The sequence below is a fragment of the Eublepharis macularius genome, chromosome 1 (assembly GCF_028583425.1).
Source record: "Eublepharis macularius isolate TG4126 chromosome 1, MPM_Emac_v1.0, whole genome shotgun sequence".
NCBI lineage: Eukaryota > Metazoa > Chordata > Lepidosauria > Squamata > Eublepharidae > Eublepharis > Eublepharis macularius.
Genome location: NC_072790.1, coordinates 123,413,895 through 123,435,049, shown reverse-complemented (window position 1 = coordinate 123,435,049; position 21,155 = coordinate 123,413,895). Strand labels below are relative to the sequence as shown.

General features: G+C 42.0%; 1 protein-coding gene across 2 annotated transcripts in view; it reads right to left on the bottom strand.

Annotated features, from left to right (window-relative positions):
• Positions 1 to 21,155, bottom strand: part of AIG1 (androgen induced 1) — a 154,682-nt gene that overhangs the window by 3,471 nt on the left and 130,056 nt on the right. For both annotated transcript variants that reach the window (XM_054996737.1, XM_054996727.1), the window contains exons 4-5: positions 7,230 to 7,345; positions 1,956 to 2,119 (exon numbers count right to left, since the gene is read on the bottom strand). In XM_054996737.1, coding sequence (XP_054852712.1) covers positions 1,956 to 2,119; positions 7,230 to 7,345 — 280 coding nt within the window. The remainder of the gene's footprint in view (positions 1 to 1,955; positions 2,120 to 7,229; positions 7,346 to 21,155) is intronic.

The following is a 21,155-nucleotide window of genomic DNA, read 5'->3' as shown; positions in this document are numbered from 1 at the left end:
TGAATGTCCAATTCATTATAGCAGGATCAACCCGACTGCCATGAATGCATGAGAAAAGCAGAAGGTGAGTGTGTGTGGAATCGGCCAGAGTGATTGTTGAGAGGATAATAATAACACCTTTTGTAAACTGCTCTGAGTGTTAAGTTGTCCTGAAGGGCGGTATATAAATCAAATGTTATTATTAAGTGATTCTTTTGGAGGTTTCCAGAGCTGCTGTATATTTCAATGAAAAATTCCTGATCTTTCATTTCAATGGGGGTGGGCATGGATGGGAGGGAAACTTTTGAAAGCAGTTCTGAAAGGAATCTGACCATAAATCTAACAACACTTTAACGGAAAATCTGATTGGCTAGAAGTTCTTACTGTGCGCTCCTTTGGGAAAAAATGTGTCAATTAGTGTGTGGATTGGGGCAGAGGGGCAAAGGCATCTAGCAGTGGCAATTTTATTGAAAGACATAATAAGGAAACAGTTGTGTCTGAACATTGCCAATAGTCTAAATACAATGGGCTAGGTGTTGCTGACAAACCAAAAATAATTGGATAGCCAATCAAAGGTTTAAGAAAACAAAACAATAGCTTGGTTCCAGAAAAGCATATTGGCTTCATATCCTGTGCTGGTGCCAAGTGCTGGTCTCCTGTGTCCTCTCCTGCTGCAGGAAACTTTTCCAGTGGTTTTGAAACTGGGCTATCTTATATGAAAGTGTCTCTGACCTTTCTTGCGAAGTATTTTACTGCCGACGGATCAAATACTGTGGCTGAAATCCCAGCATCTTTGGCTATGGCATCTACAATGGGAAGATTTTTCTTTGCCTACCATGTTTGTGGTTTAACTTGGAAAAACAAACTGCTAATTATTTTGTCAGTGTTGGAGTTTTATTTAATGCACATCTTGAAGAAGAACCCCCCACCCCATCAAACTAAAAGTGCCTTGTAAATGTCTCTTTCCCCCCATCTCATCCTGTAGATGATGGCATGTGCTTCTTGCATAATTTTGTCATATTTGTTGTACCTGTCAAACCTTCATAAGAACTTCTGGTTTATATCATTTACAGTACTGTAGCACTGGTAGGCTCATAATCCTTGACCAAAAGTATTTCAATCAATATTTTCTAAATGCTTTAAAAACAAACAGCAGAAAACAGTCATGGATGGATGAGTCTGTAGCAACTACCTACCTACTCATGGAATAGAAAAGACAGCACTTGTTCCATAGAGCAGGGATGGCTGATTTCTGAATTTGAGATGGGGGCCCTTTGTTCTCTGAACTCCCCTCCCAACAGAGGGTCCATCACCTAGCAGTAAGTATGCCAAAACCCAGAAAAATATGTATTTGGTCACTGGCCCTTGATGGGAGGAGGCAGGAAAGGTAATGAGTGCAGAATGAATGTAGGCGAAGTGGCAACAGCCCTCTCAAGTGCAAAACTGCTAATTTTCCTTGCAAGTGAGATGAAGCAAAAAAATGTACCACCCCATGACATAAATTTGGTAAGCCACTAGAGGCCAGAAAAATTCTTCTGTGATCCTAATTTTGCTACCTTTCAGCAGTAGCTAAAGAGATATCTTTGAACCTTTCCCCCCATTATATGATCTTAATTAATCTTAATTAAAGTCCAAAATAGGGATGAAATGACTGGTTTGCCCCTTAACAGGGCAAAAAGTGAGGGAAAGCAGTGGAACTTTATACACTGCTTTTGCTGCAGCACTTTTGTGTGACATTGTGTTTGTGTGAACAAGCACCTAGGTATATTAACTGAATGTTGTAATAGTAAATTAAAATGGTTGAAAGTATTTTCTTTAATATAGTAACATTATGTGAAAGAACCGCTCTGTGAAAGGATTTAAACACCTCACCACATGAAAAGAACATGTTAGAGTCAATCTCTTAGTTCTTTATAATGCCAATAGCAACCCCTTGTTTGATTATTCACATAAATGTTTCTCAAAACAATACTTACATTTTTGTGTATCCCAGATGCAGTTGTTTAGTACTTCACCCAGCAAGTAGAACATGTTAATTATTGCAGTTACAGTTGCAAAGAAGATAATTTTAGCTCCTGAGCCAAGGTAATCCAGGAGAGGATACACCCAAACCCCAGTTACATGATATATCCAACAGACCCTAATATACATAGAAAACAGAAACAGAAAATGTTGGAATTGTCAGCTTTATTGAGTAAACTTAACATTCATTTATTTTCTAAATAACACCAATAATAAATGGAACTATTGTAATAATATGACTGTTTCCACACGTCTCCCCCTCCAGAAAAAGAGCACAAAGCTTACGGTACAACGCACCTTCATAGCGCGATTTTCCATCATGACTTTGCTTTGTGCCACGTTTTCTGATGTCATCGCACCACAAAGCAAAGTCATGTCGGGAAATTACGCCATGAAGGTGCGTCATTCCGTACGTTTTGCGCTATTTTTTGGGAGGGGGAAAAGACATGTGGAAATGGCCTATGATTCCTAACAGATTTATTTAGGACTAATGGTTAAACTGAGGCAGCAATAAACATGGATAGCTGAAATTGTTAAGTATTTCTTTCTTTTAAAAATGTATACAACAGATGGCCCAGATGTGTCCTTGTGGTGACTCACTTAAAACATACAGGTCAAAATCACTTGTAATACTAGATGTCTTTCATCAAATCCCTCAGTGTTTTTATGTATATATTATATTAGATCTGGGGACCTTCAAATTTGATTGAAGTAGTGGGATTGGGAAAGGGTATGTGTTTACTTTTTTCCACATAGCTCTCCTAATCCAAATTAAAGTTACTAATAACTTCCATTTTTCTACTGCGGGGCAAATAGCATCTTTGAGGTATTGTTGCCAACATTTAATATGGTACCTCTAGCAGTAATTCCTTTAATACCAGTTTGATCTGCAAGTAATTATCAAGTGATGTTATTTAATTTTATGCCCTGAAAAGCATCGTCTGCCCAACTGCCCAGTTCTATGCATTAAAACTCCATTAAAGGGATGTGGTCTTCTTTTTCCCTGTCCAGTTGGCAGCCTTAGTTCACCACCAGCAGTACCACCAGCAGCAGCTTTGAGGGAAAACAGAGGGCTGCTATGGGAAAGGGAAAGTGGGGAAGACCTGCTTCTACAAACTCCTGCCATTTGCATAAAGTTTAGATCCAACACATTCTATTAAAACATGGTTGTGATTTCAGAGTACAACAAGAACAGTAGCTCCACCAACTTTGAAAGGGTCTATTCATCGTATCCCTGAGCCTAGCTGCAAGGAAAAAAATCAGTGTTTCACCAGATAACCTAGGCAGATGGGAAAGATCCTACAAAATAAGATGGCTCTTTTTAACATGATCACCTTTGCTATATATTTATATACACATATATCCTGAAAATCCTTGTGTATTTCACAGTATAAAGTGCAACATTCATACACACATATGAAGACAAGGAAAACAGTCTGTTATTTCCTATGTCCAGATTTTTGCCACTCTCCCTTTCACACCATTGATGCCTTGGTCTGTGTAAGAATGAGAGAGTCTATCACAAGCAGGGTAATAGAAACATTATCACAACTGATATGTTTTCATCTCAGAAGGGTAGCTGTGCTAGTCTTGTGCAGTCAGAATGGCACAATGAGCTGTATTCTGTGCCTTCCTCCTGTCAGTGCAAGAGGTCTTCGGCGGGACCACAAGTGACGCCTGACACAGGTTGGACACTTGCCAGCTTCCCTCAAGTTTTGATGGGAAATGTAGGCAGCTTGGCGGAATGTTGGACAAGTGACAGTTGAAAAGTCCATTGGACAGCAGTTGGAGAGTCAAGCTGCAAGACCAGGTTGGCTACATTTCCCATCAAAACTTGAGGGAAGCTGACTAGTGTCCAACCTGTGTCAGGCGTCACTTGTGGTCCCGAGAGGTTCTATCGATGCAAGTGGCAGGAGGGGAGATTCTGATTAGTTCCTTCTCCTCTTCGCGGCCATCCATTTTTGCAGGGCCATAAAGTTCCCCCAATCCTCCTCATTGCCTTTTTGCCACTCATAAGCAGTTGCTTATGAAACAGTAATCTCCTGCAACTTTTGGTATTGTATAAAATCCAACCCAGACACTTGTGGTTCCATGAAGACTTTGTTATGAGCCAAAGCCCAGTTCCTTGGATACATAACAAATACGTTGATCTGTTGATATAGGAAGAACTTTGTTAGCATAGTTTTAATGTGAAGTAAAATTTCTACAAGCACCTTCTGCAGAGATAGCTTGATTCAATAAAGGAAATAATGGCCTCAAGTGTGTAAGATCTGAATAAGGCTGTCAATGATAGGATGTTTTGGAGGATGTTAATTCACAGGGCCACAATAAGTCAGAAGTAACTGGATGGCACAGACTGCCCCCTGCCCAAATCCTTCAAAAACTCATGGTAGGAAGTACAATGTTTTCAACAACAGGCTAAACAAAGGACCAGTGAGCATTAGTGTCGAACTAATGCTCAGCCTCAGTGTTTACTGCCATTACCAAGCATCTGATAATGACAGCAACACTCAGTGGAGACTCAGCCCTCTTACTTTGGAATGTGGAATGGTAAAATAAGAATAAAAGAGACAATAGTCTTGCCTTAGGAGACAAGGTTAGTTTTTAAATGATCCATTGTACTTTTTGATCCATTTCCCCTCTTGTAACTGACAAAGATCCACCATTGCATCGATGCACACATGCAATTTTCCTTTTACAGACTGATGCTACATAGCAAGGAAATATAGATCCATAAAAAGGGGAGGGCAGATATTGGAGAATTCTAAATGCATATAAATAGTCCGAACATGGGAGAATGGGTTATACTGCAGTCACAAGCACCATTTGATAAATATCTGTGATATTTGTAGAATTGCATTTCATAAGATCCAGAGTAAGGAAAATACTAATTGGGGAGAATAAATTACTTTTCCTAACAATAATTTTTGCAGTTTTGGTACTGGAGAGATGTCTGACACAAACACACAAGCTTTTTATTTATAGTCTACCCTTCCCTCTAGATTAAGAAGCGGGGTGGCCTTCCTGGGAGGCACCTGGACCTCTCATTGTTGATTTCTAAATTACTGTCATGTCTGCATCCCTGCATCCATGTCATTGTTTTAAGTGTTGAACTATTGCTAATACTGTGCCTTGATTCCAGGTTGCTCTCATGATTTCAGGTTGCAAATGCTCTAATCATCACTTACGTTTCTCTCCCTCTACCAGCCTGAGAACACAGCTGTGGTATCTCTTTCTTTGAAGTTCACTTAAATGACCTTGCACTGTCTGAAATGTTGCCGTTTCTTTTTATGCCTTTTTGTCCTGTCTAGCTAAGCTCCAGAAGAAGTTCCCAGACTCCTTCCCATGTGATTCTGTGGTCTAGATGGGAGGGGAGGGGGAGATGTTTGAGTATTTAGAACTGTATTTTTCCTCAAGTCAATATTCCTATCAAGGAAGCGCGTACTGCTTGGATGCTTTCTTGCCTCTGAGTAAATCTATGGACATATATATGGAAATAACTGGATTTCTGAATAAAAACCATTTAACCAAGAACCCGTGTCTTGCTGCAATGGTCCAGGGATCTGTCTACCATATCCTGTCATCCATAGCCTGACAATTACTTCACTTATATTTTGTTTAGTAGCACTTAAAGCACAGTGAATTGTTCTTCATTTAGGTTTTGCATGCCTGATGCTGGAGCAACAGTATAAGCAAGTAGAAAGTTATCAATAGAGTTTAAATGAACTTTAAGAAAAGAGTTCACATCTACTACTGACTAGCCAGGCTGACCTCACTGAATCCCAGAAGTCAGCCCAGCTTACTACACGGCAATTACTAATGATATCCACCTTGTTTTTAGAGTAGTGGCATTATGAGTATGCCCACATTGTCTGTATTACAAAGATGAATAGGAAAAGAAGTACTGCTACCATGGAAACGTTACCTGATGGCCTTTGTTAAGGAGTTCATTCCTACTTGAATACGTGCTAACTCAATACTATACAATAATGGTCTGATCAACCTTAGGCATAAAGCTTCCATACAAGATTACTTGTTATTAACTCTAATGAATGCCTTCAATGCAATTCCTGTCCAACCTCATTATTAGATAAACAGAAGGGAACATGCATTAAGGCACACTTTAGAGTGCAAAGCCAGAGCCATTTTGAGGCAGACTTAAACAGATAGTTTACTGATAGTATATCTAAGAGGAAAGAAGTATGAAACTAGAACTATTGGGAATTCATACTAAAACAGAACCTGTAAGTAAACACAAAAACCCTTGAATTTAAAGAAAAGTTTAACATTTATCATGATGGTAAAAAACTGAAATGGCTTCTTGCATTTACAGGCTCAAACACAAAATCTTAACATACAAGTATTGCGGCCCATCCTCGAGTATACAAGGAATCCAGCTTTCTGCAGAACTGGATGGTGTTCTAGTCAATATTAGAGTTCACAGAAGGAGAACGAAATCCTTTATGTAAGGAAGGTCTCAGCCTGTACAGGTCAAAACAAACATCTCGAATTGTTAAGGCAACTTGGAAATTTTGGAAATATGGCTGCACATGTGAAACTTCAGTGACTTCAGTAAAATTAACAGTAAGACTTTTCATACTGTGCTCTTACTAGCAGATTGCAGTACTCATAAATATATATGCTCAGGAAAAGTGGTTCGGCTTCATTGGTCACTGCCGGTGCAAGTGGGGGGGGGGGATTTTAGCAGGTTACCCCACTCCAGGTCCCCACTATTTCCTCCCCTACTGCTTTCAAGGGTTTCCTGACCCCTGGAGCAATGTTTCAAAAGGTTCAGTAGGCTATAGCAGGAGGGGCATTTGGGATCCAATCCACGCTTACATTTCAGTTTGTAGCAAAACCCTGTGAGTCTGAATGGCCCAAAATAACCTCAGATAAATAATATAGTGCTAGCATCAGTTAAATTTGTGTATTAAGACTAGATCCATGTTCTGGAAAAATTGCTTACTATTAGGGCTGGTGGCTAGAGAAAAGTAAGATATTCAAAAGCACATGCCAAAGTAATGTACCAATATCCAAGACAAAAAAATCCACAATGTGTTTTTAAAAAAAGAGTTAGAAAGACTGCTGCAGGCAATTTTCTAACAAAATCTCATTGTGTGATATTTGGCATACTATTTCTAAAAATATAAGTCTGAAGCACAGTAAAAAGCAGATTAATGATTATGCCCACAGTGTAGTTTTCCATAATGTGAAAATGCATGCCTTACCATAATATGTAGCCAACAGAGAAAATGCACATGGCAACCAGTCCACAGGTCCTGCTGGGGTATTCATGATGTGTTGTTCTCATCTCAATTAATAAAAAAGGCAAAACAGTTGTATGCTAAAAGGGAAACAACAAGAATAGAAAATGGTTCATAGTACAGTAGTACAAACATATGCCATAACTTTATTCTGAAAAAATGTTAATAGGAAATGCAACTGCAGTTCAGTAGCAATAGCCCAAAGGAGAGAGGCCATGGCTCAGTGATAGAGCATCTGCTTGGCCTGCAGAACGTTCCAAATTCAACTCCAGCAACTGTCAGAGACATTCAGAAAGCTGATGCCATAGGTCACAAGGCCTGTCTCCAGCCTCACTTTTCTGCCAAATGAGCCTCTTGTATCAATGGAAGCAGAGTTAGAGGAAGGTGGGAGCAATTTTGCCCAGTTTCTCCTCCTTACTGTTACAGCCACCCTCCAGTCATGTTTCTTTTTGTTGATATGGGCCCTGGAACTTCCAGTAAACACTTTTTACAAGTCTCAGGAAGTTGCTTAAGGAAGGGGAGAGCAGGAAAGATCTGTATTTGTGAGTAATTCTTCATAGAATCCAACCCTAGGCAGACTTACATAGAAAAAGAAAAAGCAATAGTCAGTCCATCCTTTACCACATGGGACAGCAACATGCTTCCTGCCAAGCCATGTTTTGTGACCATAAGTTCACGGTATGATCCTGCATACCATATGATCGTCTTTTCACAAGCATTCATTATTATTTTTGCATCATGATTAGTTCATAGTGTCACTCCTTTTATATGAGATTGTCTTTTTACCAGCCAACTACATCATCATTGACGTAAAACTTTAATCAGCTCTGTTATTGATGTGCTTCACTCTGGGCAATTTGGCCTAATGGGATTGGATCCACTAGCAAATAGGCTTGACTCCACCCCTGCTACTTCTCACCTGGCCAGCAGGGTAAGAAAGGTGCAGGAAAGTGGTGCTGAGGGTAAAGAATACTCCCACATGCTCCAGAGCGCCACCACACTGAGTGAAAATCGGCTCTAAATTCAATCAATCAGCCCCTGGAGCAACCCATTACTTCCACGTTGTGCAACGTGGGGAATGCCGTTCCCCCCTGGGTGCCCCCATCCCCAAGTTTGGTATTTTTAACAAGGTTTGCAGTGTGATCCACAGCCTGCTAGAAACAGAAGTACTAGAAATTAAATAAATTTTGTTCCACTGAGAGCACTGGGACAAAAATCAGTGCACATTTCAATATTTCCACTTAAAAGTTAGATGGAATTTCAGCTGCTCCATGTTTCTTTCTTCCTGCAATCTGTAGAGCAGCATAATGTAGGATAAGATTTTACCATTACTGCTTCACCTGCAGTAATGTTACCCTATGAGGTCTCCTTGCAAATTGGGGGAATTAGTGTGAAAGGGGAGGCTGCGAGAGGAGGGGTAACGTAAGGATCTTTTATGCCTATGGATACAAGGATCCCTTCCTCTAGAGAACTCTTTCAATAAACAGGTGGATGTTCAACTAAAAGGGTTTTTTATTTATAAAATAATAAAGATCAATGGCATAAAATACACACAGCAAATATACACACAGCACACACACAGAAACAGCAAGGAAAGTGGGAACAGAAGTTCAAGGGTTGGGTTATATTTATCAGTTTCAGGAGAGTTTGGAGAGTGAAGAAGATTCCGTGGAGGAGCAGCATGGATGGCCAGCATCTCATGAAAGGGGAGAGAGAGGACTCAGACATAGTCTGAGAGTGCATGGAGGGAGATTCCAGAACACACACTGAGCACATGGCAGGATAGTCAGATATACTGTGAAACAAGCCCTGAGGCAGGACTGAGAGTCTCTGCCCTAAAACAATGGCTTGATGGTTGTCTTTGGACGAGGGACAATAGGCCTGGGAGGGCTTGATTGTGCCTTCCTGAGAGGAACTAAAGGCATAAAAAGATGAATGATGACGCCTGGTGGCTGGATGGGTGAGGCTTATCAGTCCATGAGTGACTCAGGTGGGGAAATGGGATCAGGAAAGATCAGGAGGGTGGATCATGAGATTAACTCAAGAGCTTCTGGAGACTCTTTTGTTATTTAGTTCTGCACATCTCCGGGGTGAGGGCTGAAGCTAGTCTGACCTCATAGTCACATTCCAGTAGTTTTCCACCTTAGCCAGGCAGCCTGCTTGGGGAGGGATGAGGAGCACATGAGGAGAGGGATCTATGTTATTCCATATGCATAAGGCTTAATTACGTGAGGTCAGGCTTGACGGTTGACAGTGAAGGCAGGGGCAGTGATGCACACAGCAATGATGGCACACATGGTGCAATATTACATAGTGGTAATGCTGATTTTATGACTTCTTATGTCTTTTGAAAATATATATATTTTCAATAAATAATTCATAAAAGTGGTATCACATCATAACTAACTTACATAGATCTCTCATGAGATTTTCAAGGCTTTCCATTGCCTTCCTCTGCACAACAACCCTGGACTTACTTGATGGTCTCCCATCCAAGCACTAACCAGGGCAGACCCTGCTTAGTTTGAGATAGCCAGGCCTATTGCAGGAAGTTTAAAAAAAAATTCTAGACTTTAGCAGGAAGAAATGAAACATAGAGCTGTCATAGTGCAGTGTAATGTCCAGTTGTAGCTAAATATAATAAAATTTGAAACCAATAGAAGCTTGTATATTAGTTATCAGAATATTTTATACATAATACTATCACTTCAAGCTCCCTCCATGTTATCCCACTGATAGAAAATGAATGTAATTTGAAAAAAAGAGATCTTTCTATTATAAAAGTTATCATTGGTAAAAATGACAAGCTATGAAACTGTTATCTAGAGAGCAGTAATGTTTCATGAATGGGATGCTATCTTGCTTGCAGGCAACATATCCATAATCGAATACCAGGCTATACAGGTTTTAGTTGTCCAGAATACCTGAGTGAGCCTGAACCCCTCTGAGGCCAGAAAGAACTGGTAGGAGCACTCACCCTTTTAAGAAGGAGGGATTATTACTGTTAAATGAGGCACAGGATGCACTCTCAAGCAGCCACAGGCACTTCATTAATTATTATTGCATGGTTCATGGGTGTTAGCAGTATATTATCCAAGCAAAACACAGTACTGTGACAGAGCCTTGGAAAACAGGGGAGTCGGAAATAACAATTTAAATCAATATGAGAGCATAATGCTTTGTGGCTATATACTGACGCTTCCTTTTCAAATGCAATCTCCTCTCTTCCGTAGTTTTATGGCTGTAGAGGATACACTAAATGTAAGTTCTACAAGAGCTCATTCCTTTGCTCTGCACCTCTATTCTCCTCCAGCAGCACGTAAAGCACACTATATTGGTCAATAGCAGTTCCGCCATAGAGACAATTGCTATCAATGGGAGTCGGTTGTCCAAAAGCCATCTTCTCTGAAATACACCACCTGTTCATTGTAATATTGCCAAATATGACATTTATTTATTTTATTGAAGAAATTTCCATGCCACTGCTCAGTGAAAACATTCCGAAGATGGTTTAGAACAATTTTTTTTAAATCACAATTTCAGTTAATTAAAAACAATACAATATCATAAAATAAAAACAGCAACTCAGCAGCTTTAAACCAATACACCATTTTTGATTTATTTTTTATTTTATTGTAGAAAAGTTAAAAGACAGAACAAACGAAAGAAAGTGGAACAAAATAAAAAGATAACTACAAAGGGCCAAGAATGGCCTACAAATCAATCTACAAAATAAAAACAGTAAGAAACACAATAGGCATATTATTACTCCATTACAGTTTTTCGCCTACAACACTTCCCTTTTTATTATCAATCAACTTGTGGTCTCATTAATATCTTTTTTCTATGACTCTTGATATCTCAGAACCTTATTCTTAAAAATCAAAATCCATAAATCATTAATTAATTTTTCTTTGTCTCTCGTAGATAGTCCATAAAGGGTTTCCAATTTGCTATGAATGTAGAGAATATTTTATCTCTAATTAATGCTGTAAGTTTGGCCATCTCAGCTAAGTCCATCATCTTTCCAGTTCAATCTTCCAATACAGGTAGCTCCTTGCACTTCCATTTTTGAGCATATAAGCTGTGCTGCTGTTACCATATATAGAATTAAAATACCATGTTCTTTTTTCAATTTATTGTCCATAATTCCCAACAAATAGAACTCTGGTTTAAACTGTAAATTATCCTTTAAGATTCTCTGCATTAACATATGTACTTGTATGTAGCCAAATTTTTTTGCTTTGTTGCAAGTCCACCAAAGAAGATAAAATGTTCCTTCTTGCTGTTCACATTTCCAACATTTATTTGAGACACCTTTGGCCATTTTTGCAATTTTGTCTGGAGACATAGACCACCAGTACATCATTTTGTAAAAATTCTCCTTGAGACCACAAAGTTAACCCACATATTTTCCCATTGACCAATTATTATTATACCCAAAATTCTTTGCCCATTTTGTTATACAGTCTTTGACAGATTCTTCCTCCATATCAAATTTCAAAACAGTTTACACATTTTCTTAATTAAATGATCGTCATTTGTACACATTTACTTTTCAAACATGGTCCTCTCTTGCTGAAAACCCCAATCAATACAACACCATTAAAACAAATCAGGAGGGTGAGAGGGGAAGGCCCTATACACCACACTTAGCAAAGGCCAGGGAAAATAAGAACATCTTCACCTAGCAACTAAAACTCAAAGCAGTACACAAATGGAAGGAGGAAGTTCTACAAATGGAGTCTCATGACAGAAAAGACTTTCATAACCTGGCACTCCCAAATATGACATAAGACAGTAAGAGCACAGACAATTGTTCGTATGTTCAACTAGTTTGTTTATTTATTTCAGTTTATTCAAATGGCTGATCTACATCAGTGCTTATGTAATTAAGCTGCCACTTCTGAGGGTTGTGCTAGGCAACTGCTCTGAACGTCCATGTGGCAAGTCCACCCTGGATCCAAATTTGGCTGGTAGTTATTTCCAGCCTTGTTTAATAACAACATTCGATTTATATACCACCCTTCAGGATGACTTAACACCCACTCAGAGCGGTTTACAAAGTATATTATTATTATCCCCACAACAAAACACCGTGTGAGGTAAGTGGGGCTGAGGGAGCTCCTAGAAGCTGTGAGCTTCTTTAGTTCATCTTGCACAGCCCTCCTAAGCCAAGGGGTGCCCAGCTTCATCTGCCTTCCCTGATGGGCTACAAGGCACCTACCAGATTTGAGAGAAGCTACTCTGCACTCTGGGTATTCCTTCACAGCCTCACCCAGCTGCTCAGCATGTGATGGCCTGTTCCAAAGACATGCACCATCACTGTGATGCCTCTGGGTGTTTGCCAATTTACCTAGCCCCACCTACCCTGAGCAACCTGCCCTATTCCTGCCCAAAGTAGGCTCAATCTCTATTTTTTTTAGACTCCCACATGCACAGTCAGTGCAGAGCAGGCAAACAAAAGCTACACCACAGTCAATCAGTTGAAGCCCCCTCAAATTCTTGATCAGCCCAGCAATGGTGACCAGTTAGTGCTGTACTGCATCCTGGGCAGGAGGGTGGGTCTGTCTCTATGGCAAAAATGCAGCCAAGGTACATGCACAGGTAAGCAAATCACACCCTGTTGCTACACCCTGATTGGTGGGTACCCCTTTTTGTCTCACCAACAATGCCCTATTTGTATGAATGTGAACCAGGGCATCTACAGTGCTAAGTCACGAATCTCCTTTTCCGGCTTACTTCAGAAGGAGGAAGATGCTCACAGCAGGACCTCTTATCAAAAATTAGTTTAGTTCCTATGGGAGCAGGTAGGTCTCAGAAACTGTGGTCTCAGATCATTTTGGGCTTTTAAGGGAAGGACCAGTGCCTTGAATTTTGCTTGAAAATGAAGTAGAAGCCAGTGGAGCATGTCAGGCTATGGCATTCCAGTTGGCTAGAGTCTGCCTTCCTCCCTTCTGCAAGAAGACAAGCTCTTTTGATTTCAAAAGGTTTTATTTGAAAGGCAGCGTTCAGGCCCAGGTGTCCATATTCCAGGACCAAGCAGATCCTGGCTGAACAAAGCTTTGTTAGGAATGAGTTACAAAATGAAAGTTACTACACTTCAGACTCCCAAATCCCAGCCTCCCCCCAGAGTTCACATAGCAGGAAGCCTCTCTGTGGGAACGCTGGTTCATCAAGGTCAGCTAAGAAGAAAACAGATAAGATGCAGCATCCTCTCCCATGGAAGGCACTTGAAGGGACCTGGAAAGGGAGAAAGACTAAACAACTACAAGAATTAATATGGCGTTACACAGGTTACATTCCCTCAGCATGGCAGACCCTGACAGAGCAGTCATAGAATAATACGGTTGAAAGGGGCCTTACAGACCATCTAGTTCAACTGCCCAAAGTAGGAACAGCCTAAAGCACATCCGACAAGCACTCCTAATCTACTTCATGGCATTATGAGGAGAAAACGAGGAGAGGAGAATCATGTATGCATTCTGGAGACGAAGGTGAACTGGGGGCAAATGTAGAATATGAATAGAAATCAGACTGCATAATTAGCCAAGGACTGGCCCAATGCAGATTAGGGATGATTTTATTTATTTATTTATTTATTCAATTTATATACCGCCCATCCCCAGGGGCTCTGGGCGGTGAACAGTTAAAATTGATAAAAACAAAAACTAAAATCAATATACAAATAATAAAACAAATTAACAAGGTGCAGTGGTGGGGAGAACCTTCCCCACCCCAAAGGTGGGAGGCCGACATAGCACCGCCCCCTTCAATCACCAAACGCCTGGCGGAACAGCTCTGTCTTACAGGCCCGGCGGAACGATAATATGTCCCGCTGGGCCCAGGTTTCCATTGACAGAGCGTTCCACCAGGCTGGGGCCAGGACTGAAAAGGCCCTGGCCCTGGTTGAAGTGAGGCGGGCTTCCTTAGGGCCGGGGACCACAAGTAAATATTTATTCGCTGATCGGAGCGATCTCCGGGGAATGTACAGGGAGAGGCGGTCCCGAAGATATGCCGGTCCCAACCCACTCAGGGCTTTAAAGGTAAGAACCAACACTTTGAACCTGATTCGGAATTCAACTGGAAGCCAGTGCAGCTGGCGCAGGACAGGTGTGATGTGTGACTGGTAAGGTATACCAGTCAGGACCCGTGCCGCCGCATTCTGGACCAGTTGTAGTTTCCGGATCAGGCCCAGGGGTAGCCCAGCGTAGAGTGAGTTACAGTAATCTAGCCTGGAGGTGACCGTTGCATGGATCACTGTAGCCAGGTCCTGGGGCGTCAGGTAGGGGGCAAGTTGCTCGATCTGACGAAGATGGAAAAATGCAGACTTGGCAACCGCCGTGACCTGGCAACCGCCTGATGTGAACATTTCAGCAAATATATTTGGTAGGTGAAATACTGTGTTGAATAGCCACAATCACCCATGAGCCCAACCTCTAATATGCTTGTTTGTCTACCATCCACCTCAACTTCTGTAGACAGCTTTGCAAGACAGTGGTGATGGAGTTTTGTTTCTTTGACTTGTGAGTAGGTGAGATGATTCTAAGCTCATAACTGGTCAAACGAGGTAATCAAATGATGCGTGGAGGAAACTGTTCTTCGCATAAGGCTATGCAAAGATGTCCACGCACAAAGTAGAATTATAGAGTTGGAAGGGGCCTTACAGACCGTCTTATCCATTCCACCCACCCCCCGCTCAATTCAGGAACAGCCTAAAGAACGCCCAACAAGTATTTGTCCAGCTACTCCTTGAAGACTGTCAATTAATGGGACCCACCACATCTCTAGGCAGCTGATTCCACTGCTGAATTACTCCTAATGTGAAGTTTTTCCTAATGTCCAGCCAGTACCTTCCCTTCTGTAGTTTAAAGTAGGGATGTGCAATTCAGGGTCGATATTTGGTAAAAATGATCGAATTTTGTCTGATTCAGTAAAATTTAGTGTTGCCGAACTTATATGTGCATTAATGAATAAATTTGATAATATCGAATTTAAGTTTACTGAATTTATTCAGTAAAATTTGGGAAGCGCAGCAGCGCTGTTCCTTTCTTAAGGAACAGCAAATAAACACTGCTTCCTGCCTTTTTTACCAGATGGGAGGGGAAAGGCGGATGAGTGTGTCAGAGGCAGAAAAGGGAAGGGGGAGGGAGAAGGGAAGGGGAGTGTGAGTGGCCAATCCTTGAATTAGCTCACTTTCTCCAGCTATGGGATTCTCAAGGAGAGGGTGTTTTTAAAATTGCTGCAAGGAGTTAAAATAGGAGGCCTTCATTTTGCTGAGACCTAGAGTCTGAGAGACATTGTCTGCTTGCTGCTGTTGGTTGTTTGCTTTCTCTCCTGGCCTGCTTTGGATTGTGACTGGATCCTGCTGCTCAGTGAGTGGAGTGGATTCCTGGCTGCTTCCTGGTTTGAGAGTCATAGATTCACTGGTTTTTTCCCCTCACTTTCAAGAGAGGGCATTGGCCCGCTGTTTGGAAGGGATGGGGGGAGGGGAAAGGGTTTTTTTTAGTTGGCATTGTAAAGACTGCTTTTTTGCTGTGTGTATGTGTGTGGGGGGGAGGTTTTTATGTAAGGGGGCTTTGATTTCTGACTGTTGAAGTTGGTTATATTTACTGTACATTTTCCTGTTTGTTTTTCTGGGGGAGGAGTTTTATCCTGTTGTGGGTAATTTGTTTGGAGTGTTATAGTTCTGTTAGTTTTATTAAATTCACTTGTTCTTCTGGGGTGGCTGTTTTCCCCTGTTGCTGGGCTTTCTTTACAGAAGTTTGGTTGGTTTTTTTTTTTTGCTGGGTTCTGTTTTCTGTTGGCATAGAAGTTTGGCTTTGTCATGTGATTAATTGTTATTAGTTGTTGTTCTTCTGGGGGTGGGGGTGTTTGTTGGGGTGCTTGGTTCAGTTGGTTAATTAACCTTAGTGTGTTTGGGTGCAATTTTGGGGTATCCTGAGAGAGCTGTGAAGTGTGAATTTATAAAAAGTGTTTTTAAGATAGGCTAGTTGTAGCTTTTCCCCAAAGGAAATGGAGATTGGAGGTGGCTGGGGGCACTTTATTTGGGAGGCCATACACTAGCCCCCCCGGGTCCAATCTTCATGAAACATGGGGGGCCATTAGAGGGCAATTTCCTACAACTTTGGTGAATTTTGGTCAAAAAATGACGCCCCAGGCCACCGGAACTTTCCTAATTGAACTTCCCATAGGAAACAATGGCTGAATTTTACTGAATTTGTGCTGTATTACCAAACCAAACTGGAGAATGAATTTGGTTTTCCCTAGATTCCATTTTTTTTTTCCCAGATCAATACTACTGAACCAAATCAACCAAATTTTTTCACTGCTACCCAGAAATGCATCTAGTATGCATGCTTTGCATTTTTCTTACTCAGGTGGAGAATCTGGCACTTATCTATGTTAAATAGCATCGTATTCAAATATGCCTATTTTTCTAGTGTGTTCAGATCTTGTTGAATTCTATCCCTATCTTCAAGGGTGTTTGCTACTCCTCCCAGTTTGGTGTTATCTGCAAATTTAATGAGTAACCCCTTCACACCCTCATCCAGATCATTTACAAAAATATTAAAAAGCACTGGGCCCAGAACTGAGCCATGTGGCTCTTCACTTGACACCTCCCTCCAATCCAACGTGATGCCACGCTGGGTGCGGTTATCCAGCCAATTCCTTATGCATCTAACCATCCTAGAATCCAGTCCACAGTCCTCCAATTTTCCCATAAGAACATCATGAGGAACCTTGTTAAAAGCTTTACTGAAATCCATAAAAACTACCTCGACAGCATTTCCATGATCTAGTAAGCCTTCCATTTGATCATAGAAGGAGATGAGGTTGGTCTAGCAGGATGTGTTAGGGACAAATCCACGGTGACTTCCTCATAGCACATGTTGTCCTCCAGATGCTTGCAGATTGACACCTTTAGTACCTATTCCAGCATCTTCCCTGGGACAGAGGTCAGGCTAACTGACCTGAAGCTCCCAGGATTGTCTTTTTTCCCTTCCTTAAAGATTGGGATGACATTTGCCATCCTCCAGTCTTCCGGCACATCACCTATCCTCCATGGGGCCTGACAGATAACTGACAAAAGGTCTGCAAGCTCTTTCAAAAGTTCTTTAAGCACTCTCAGGTGTACCCATCTGGCCCAGGGGCTTGTACACATCCAGTGCAGCAACTTCTCTGCTCATGTCAACCAGCAGTCTCAAACTCATGTTTTGTCTACTACAACCTATAGGTGGGCCTGTTCTCTCCTTCTTGGAGAAAACTGAGGAAAGACAGCATTGAGCCTTTCTGCCTTCTATCTGTTCTCTGTTTCTCCATTTTTACCCAGTAATTGTGGTATTGCCCCTTTCACCTTTCTTTTCTCATCACCTATCTGAAGAACATCTTCTTGTTATAGTGAGCCCCTTGGCCAGACTCAGCTCATTCTGAGCTTTGGCTTCTCTTGACAGCTGCCCTACAAGTGTTTAGCAATCCCTAGATACTAGCAATCCCTAGATACTAGCTTAGCAATCCCTAGATGCCAAGACCACGGCAATACAGCCCGGAAAACCCACAACAACCATAATCCCTAGATACTCTTTGGATGTATTTCCTTCCCTTCATTTCTTGAACATCTCCCTTTTCCTGCTTAGCTTGTCTCAGAACTCTGTTCATCTACATTGGCTTCTTCTTTTTTTTTGAAAATTTTTTTATTTTTAATATCTAAAACAAAAACCTACAAAAAAAACTACAGAAGTACTAGGAAAGGGGAAAAGGGAAAGAAGAAAGAAAAGGGGAAGGAGGGCTGGAAAAGAAGGGGAGGTTACATACAAACAATAAACACTACACTACAATGTTTTCCCTTCATACTGCCATAGTTAAAAATTTAAACCTTCATAAAGTAATGATGGAGTGGTAGACCTTGCAAAATACAAAATACAACCCATATTAAATTTTCTTCTCCCCCCCCCCTGGGCCTCGGACGCAGTTCTCTCTGAGCAGCTACAGCCACTGCGCTCACTGCCTCCCCCCTCCCTTCAGGCTTTGAGTCTTCTTCATTTTGCATGGTATCTTGCCCGAATTCTTGATTTTTGTCCACAAAATCCCTTAGCTGATCCTCTGAGTTTATCTTGTAGGCTTGATCTTTATAATTAAACCAAATTCCTTCCGGAAATAGCCATTTATACTTTATCCCTCGTTCCCTCAGGAGAGGTACGAGCTTTTTGTACTTAAATCTTCTTTTTCGAACTAGAAATGGAACGTCCTTCAGTATCTTATTTCCCAGAAAGTCCAAGTCCGCATTATATGAGTGTCTTGGACCTTCCTAGATGAAAACTCAATAAAAATCTCGCGAGGCAGCTGCCGCTTCATTGCATATTTTGAGGAAGCCCGACGGACTTCCAAAATGGCGCTTTTTACCTCTTCCTTAGTTGCCCTCGCGGGTGACGCCAATAATTCCGAGGCAAGCTCCCTTAGATCCTCGTTTTCCTCCTCTAACATTCTGGAGACGCAAAACAGTCTGTGTTCTTTCCACTTGCAGCCCGATCAGCTGGTTTTCCACCAGCTTTAGCTCCTTGTTCGTTGCTCTCTGGAGTGACGCATTTTCCCGAGCAGACTTCTCTGCCCCCCCACTGCTTCCTTAATGGCTTTCACATCGCTCTCAATTAAGCCCACCCTTTGATCTGTTTCATTCAGCTTGTCAACAAAGGGTTTTATGGCTTCGATGACCGACCTTTTCACCAATTCCTCGAGCGACTCCGCTTTTCCCTGCAGGGCAGCCGAAATTGACTTGCCCAAAGCGGGACTCTGCTTTTTCGCTGCCATTTTAGGGGGGGGGACCGCCAACCTTCTGAAACTCAGCGAGGGGGAAGAAATCCGAGTCTTCTTAACTTCAGATCCCACCACTCCTTCGCATATGCTTGTAATAACAGAAGGGATTCGCTTACTTACAGGCTTCCGCCTAGTCCTGTTCTTTGCCGTTTTCCGTGGCCCGGCAGCACGCAAGGTGCCGCGCACGTCTGCCGGCCTCCATGGGGACAAACGGGCAATTTACCCCCTGCCTCGATTTGCCAGAGGGCTCTTCCCGCAGCGTCCCGGACCCTGACTCCCTCCCTGGGAGTCCTGGGGGCTAATCTTTGCAGATCAGCTGCCCGGTCAGGCTGCTCGGACGTTTCCTCTTGGACCTGCGAAGAGGAGCGTCCGACATGGCCGCGAAAACGAAACCGAATCCCATCTATGTTGGCTTCTTAAATCCTCTACAACATTTCCATCTTGCTAGAATGGTGATAGTTTAAGCCTGTCTTTTTTGAGACCCCTCTTTTCACTCGTTCTTTTCCCTTCCAGCATTCTTGTCCATGGATTAACTCTCATCATATCTCTAAGTTTATTAAAGTTTGCCCCACTAAAATCTAACCTGCGAGTTTGGCTACAAACTCTCTTGGTATCCCACAACAAGAGGAAATCTAGGATATGATCACTTTTCCCTAAGGTTCCCACCACCTCTACCCCATCAATCAACTCTTTCTTGTTGGTTATTATCAAGTCCAGTATGACTAACTCATTGTCGCTTCTGCCACCATTTTAGAAAGGAGATTATTGGTCAGGCAGGAAGTTCTGTAACTCTGGACATGTAGCAGAGTTGGTCTCCCAGCACAAATCAGGGAAGTTGAAGTCTCTTATAACTACAAGGTCATGTTTCTTCGATACCCTATTAAGCTACTCATGGAGGGCAGAAGCCACCTCATCTCCTTGGTTAGGCTGTAACAGAACCAAACCACAATACTGCTCATCCTTCCCTCCCTTATCTTCACCCAGACACTTTCCACTGGGTTGTCACTCTCCTCTTCCAGTATTTCCTGACAATCAAGCCCTTTCTGCACATGCAGTGCCACTCTACCTCTTCTATAACACTTTCAGTTCTTCTTGAATAACTCATACCCATCCACTACCGTATTCCAGTTGTGGGAATCATCCCACCAAGTCTCTGTAATGCCTACTAAGTTGTATCTTTACGTTTGCATTAGTAGATTAGGTTCCTCCTTCTTATTGCCCAAGCTTTGGGCATTGGTATATAGGCACTGGAAGCCCTGCAACATTCTCTCTCTTTGACTTGGCCTTCCCAGGTAGGCCTCTGCTATTTGCTCTCCTTCTTCCCTGAAATTACTATGCCGGTTGTCTCCATTCCCCAGCAATTTCAGTTTAAAGCCCTCCTAAGGAATCTCTCCAGGTCTTTCCCAAACATATTCTTCACTGTCCTTGACAGGTGGAATCCCTCGCATGCAACCAGGCCATCTTCAAGAAAACATAGGTCATGGTCCCAGAATCCAAATTGCTCCTCCCAGCACCATGAATGCAGCCACTGGTTCACTTCCATAATCTTTCATTCCTGTTGCATTCCTTTTCTTCTAAGTAGCAGGAGTGAAAAGAATACCACCTGTGCACCCATTCCTTTCAATTGCCTCATGAGGACTTCGTAGTCAGCCCTAATGTGTTCAGTGGTGTTCACTGTGTCATTTGTTCCTATGTAGACCATTGCAAATGGATAATGGTCTGTTGGTTTGACTAGCTTGGCCATTTGGTTTGTGATATCCTTGATCTTCATCTCTGGCAAGCAACAAACCTCTCAGACCATGTGGTCAGGCCTGGACACATGACATTCCATACCCCTCAGCAGAGAGTCATCAGTCACCAAGACTTTCCCTTTTCTTCTAATGTTATTAGCTTGTTGCTTCATGGCACCCCTACTTGTTCTTTCCGATCTTGTTGTTATACATCTGCCAGTGATTCTGTCACATCAGCAAAGGCCTGGAATTGATTTCTCAGCTCCAGTGGCATTTAGTATTGCCTTGCTTTGCACCTTCTGGCTCATGCTGTTGATCTCTGAGGAGGTTCATTAGGAAAATATTC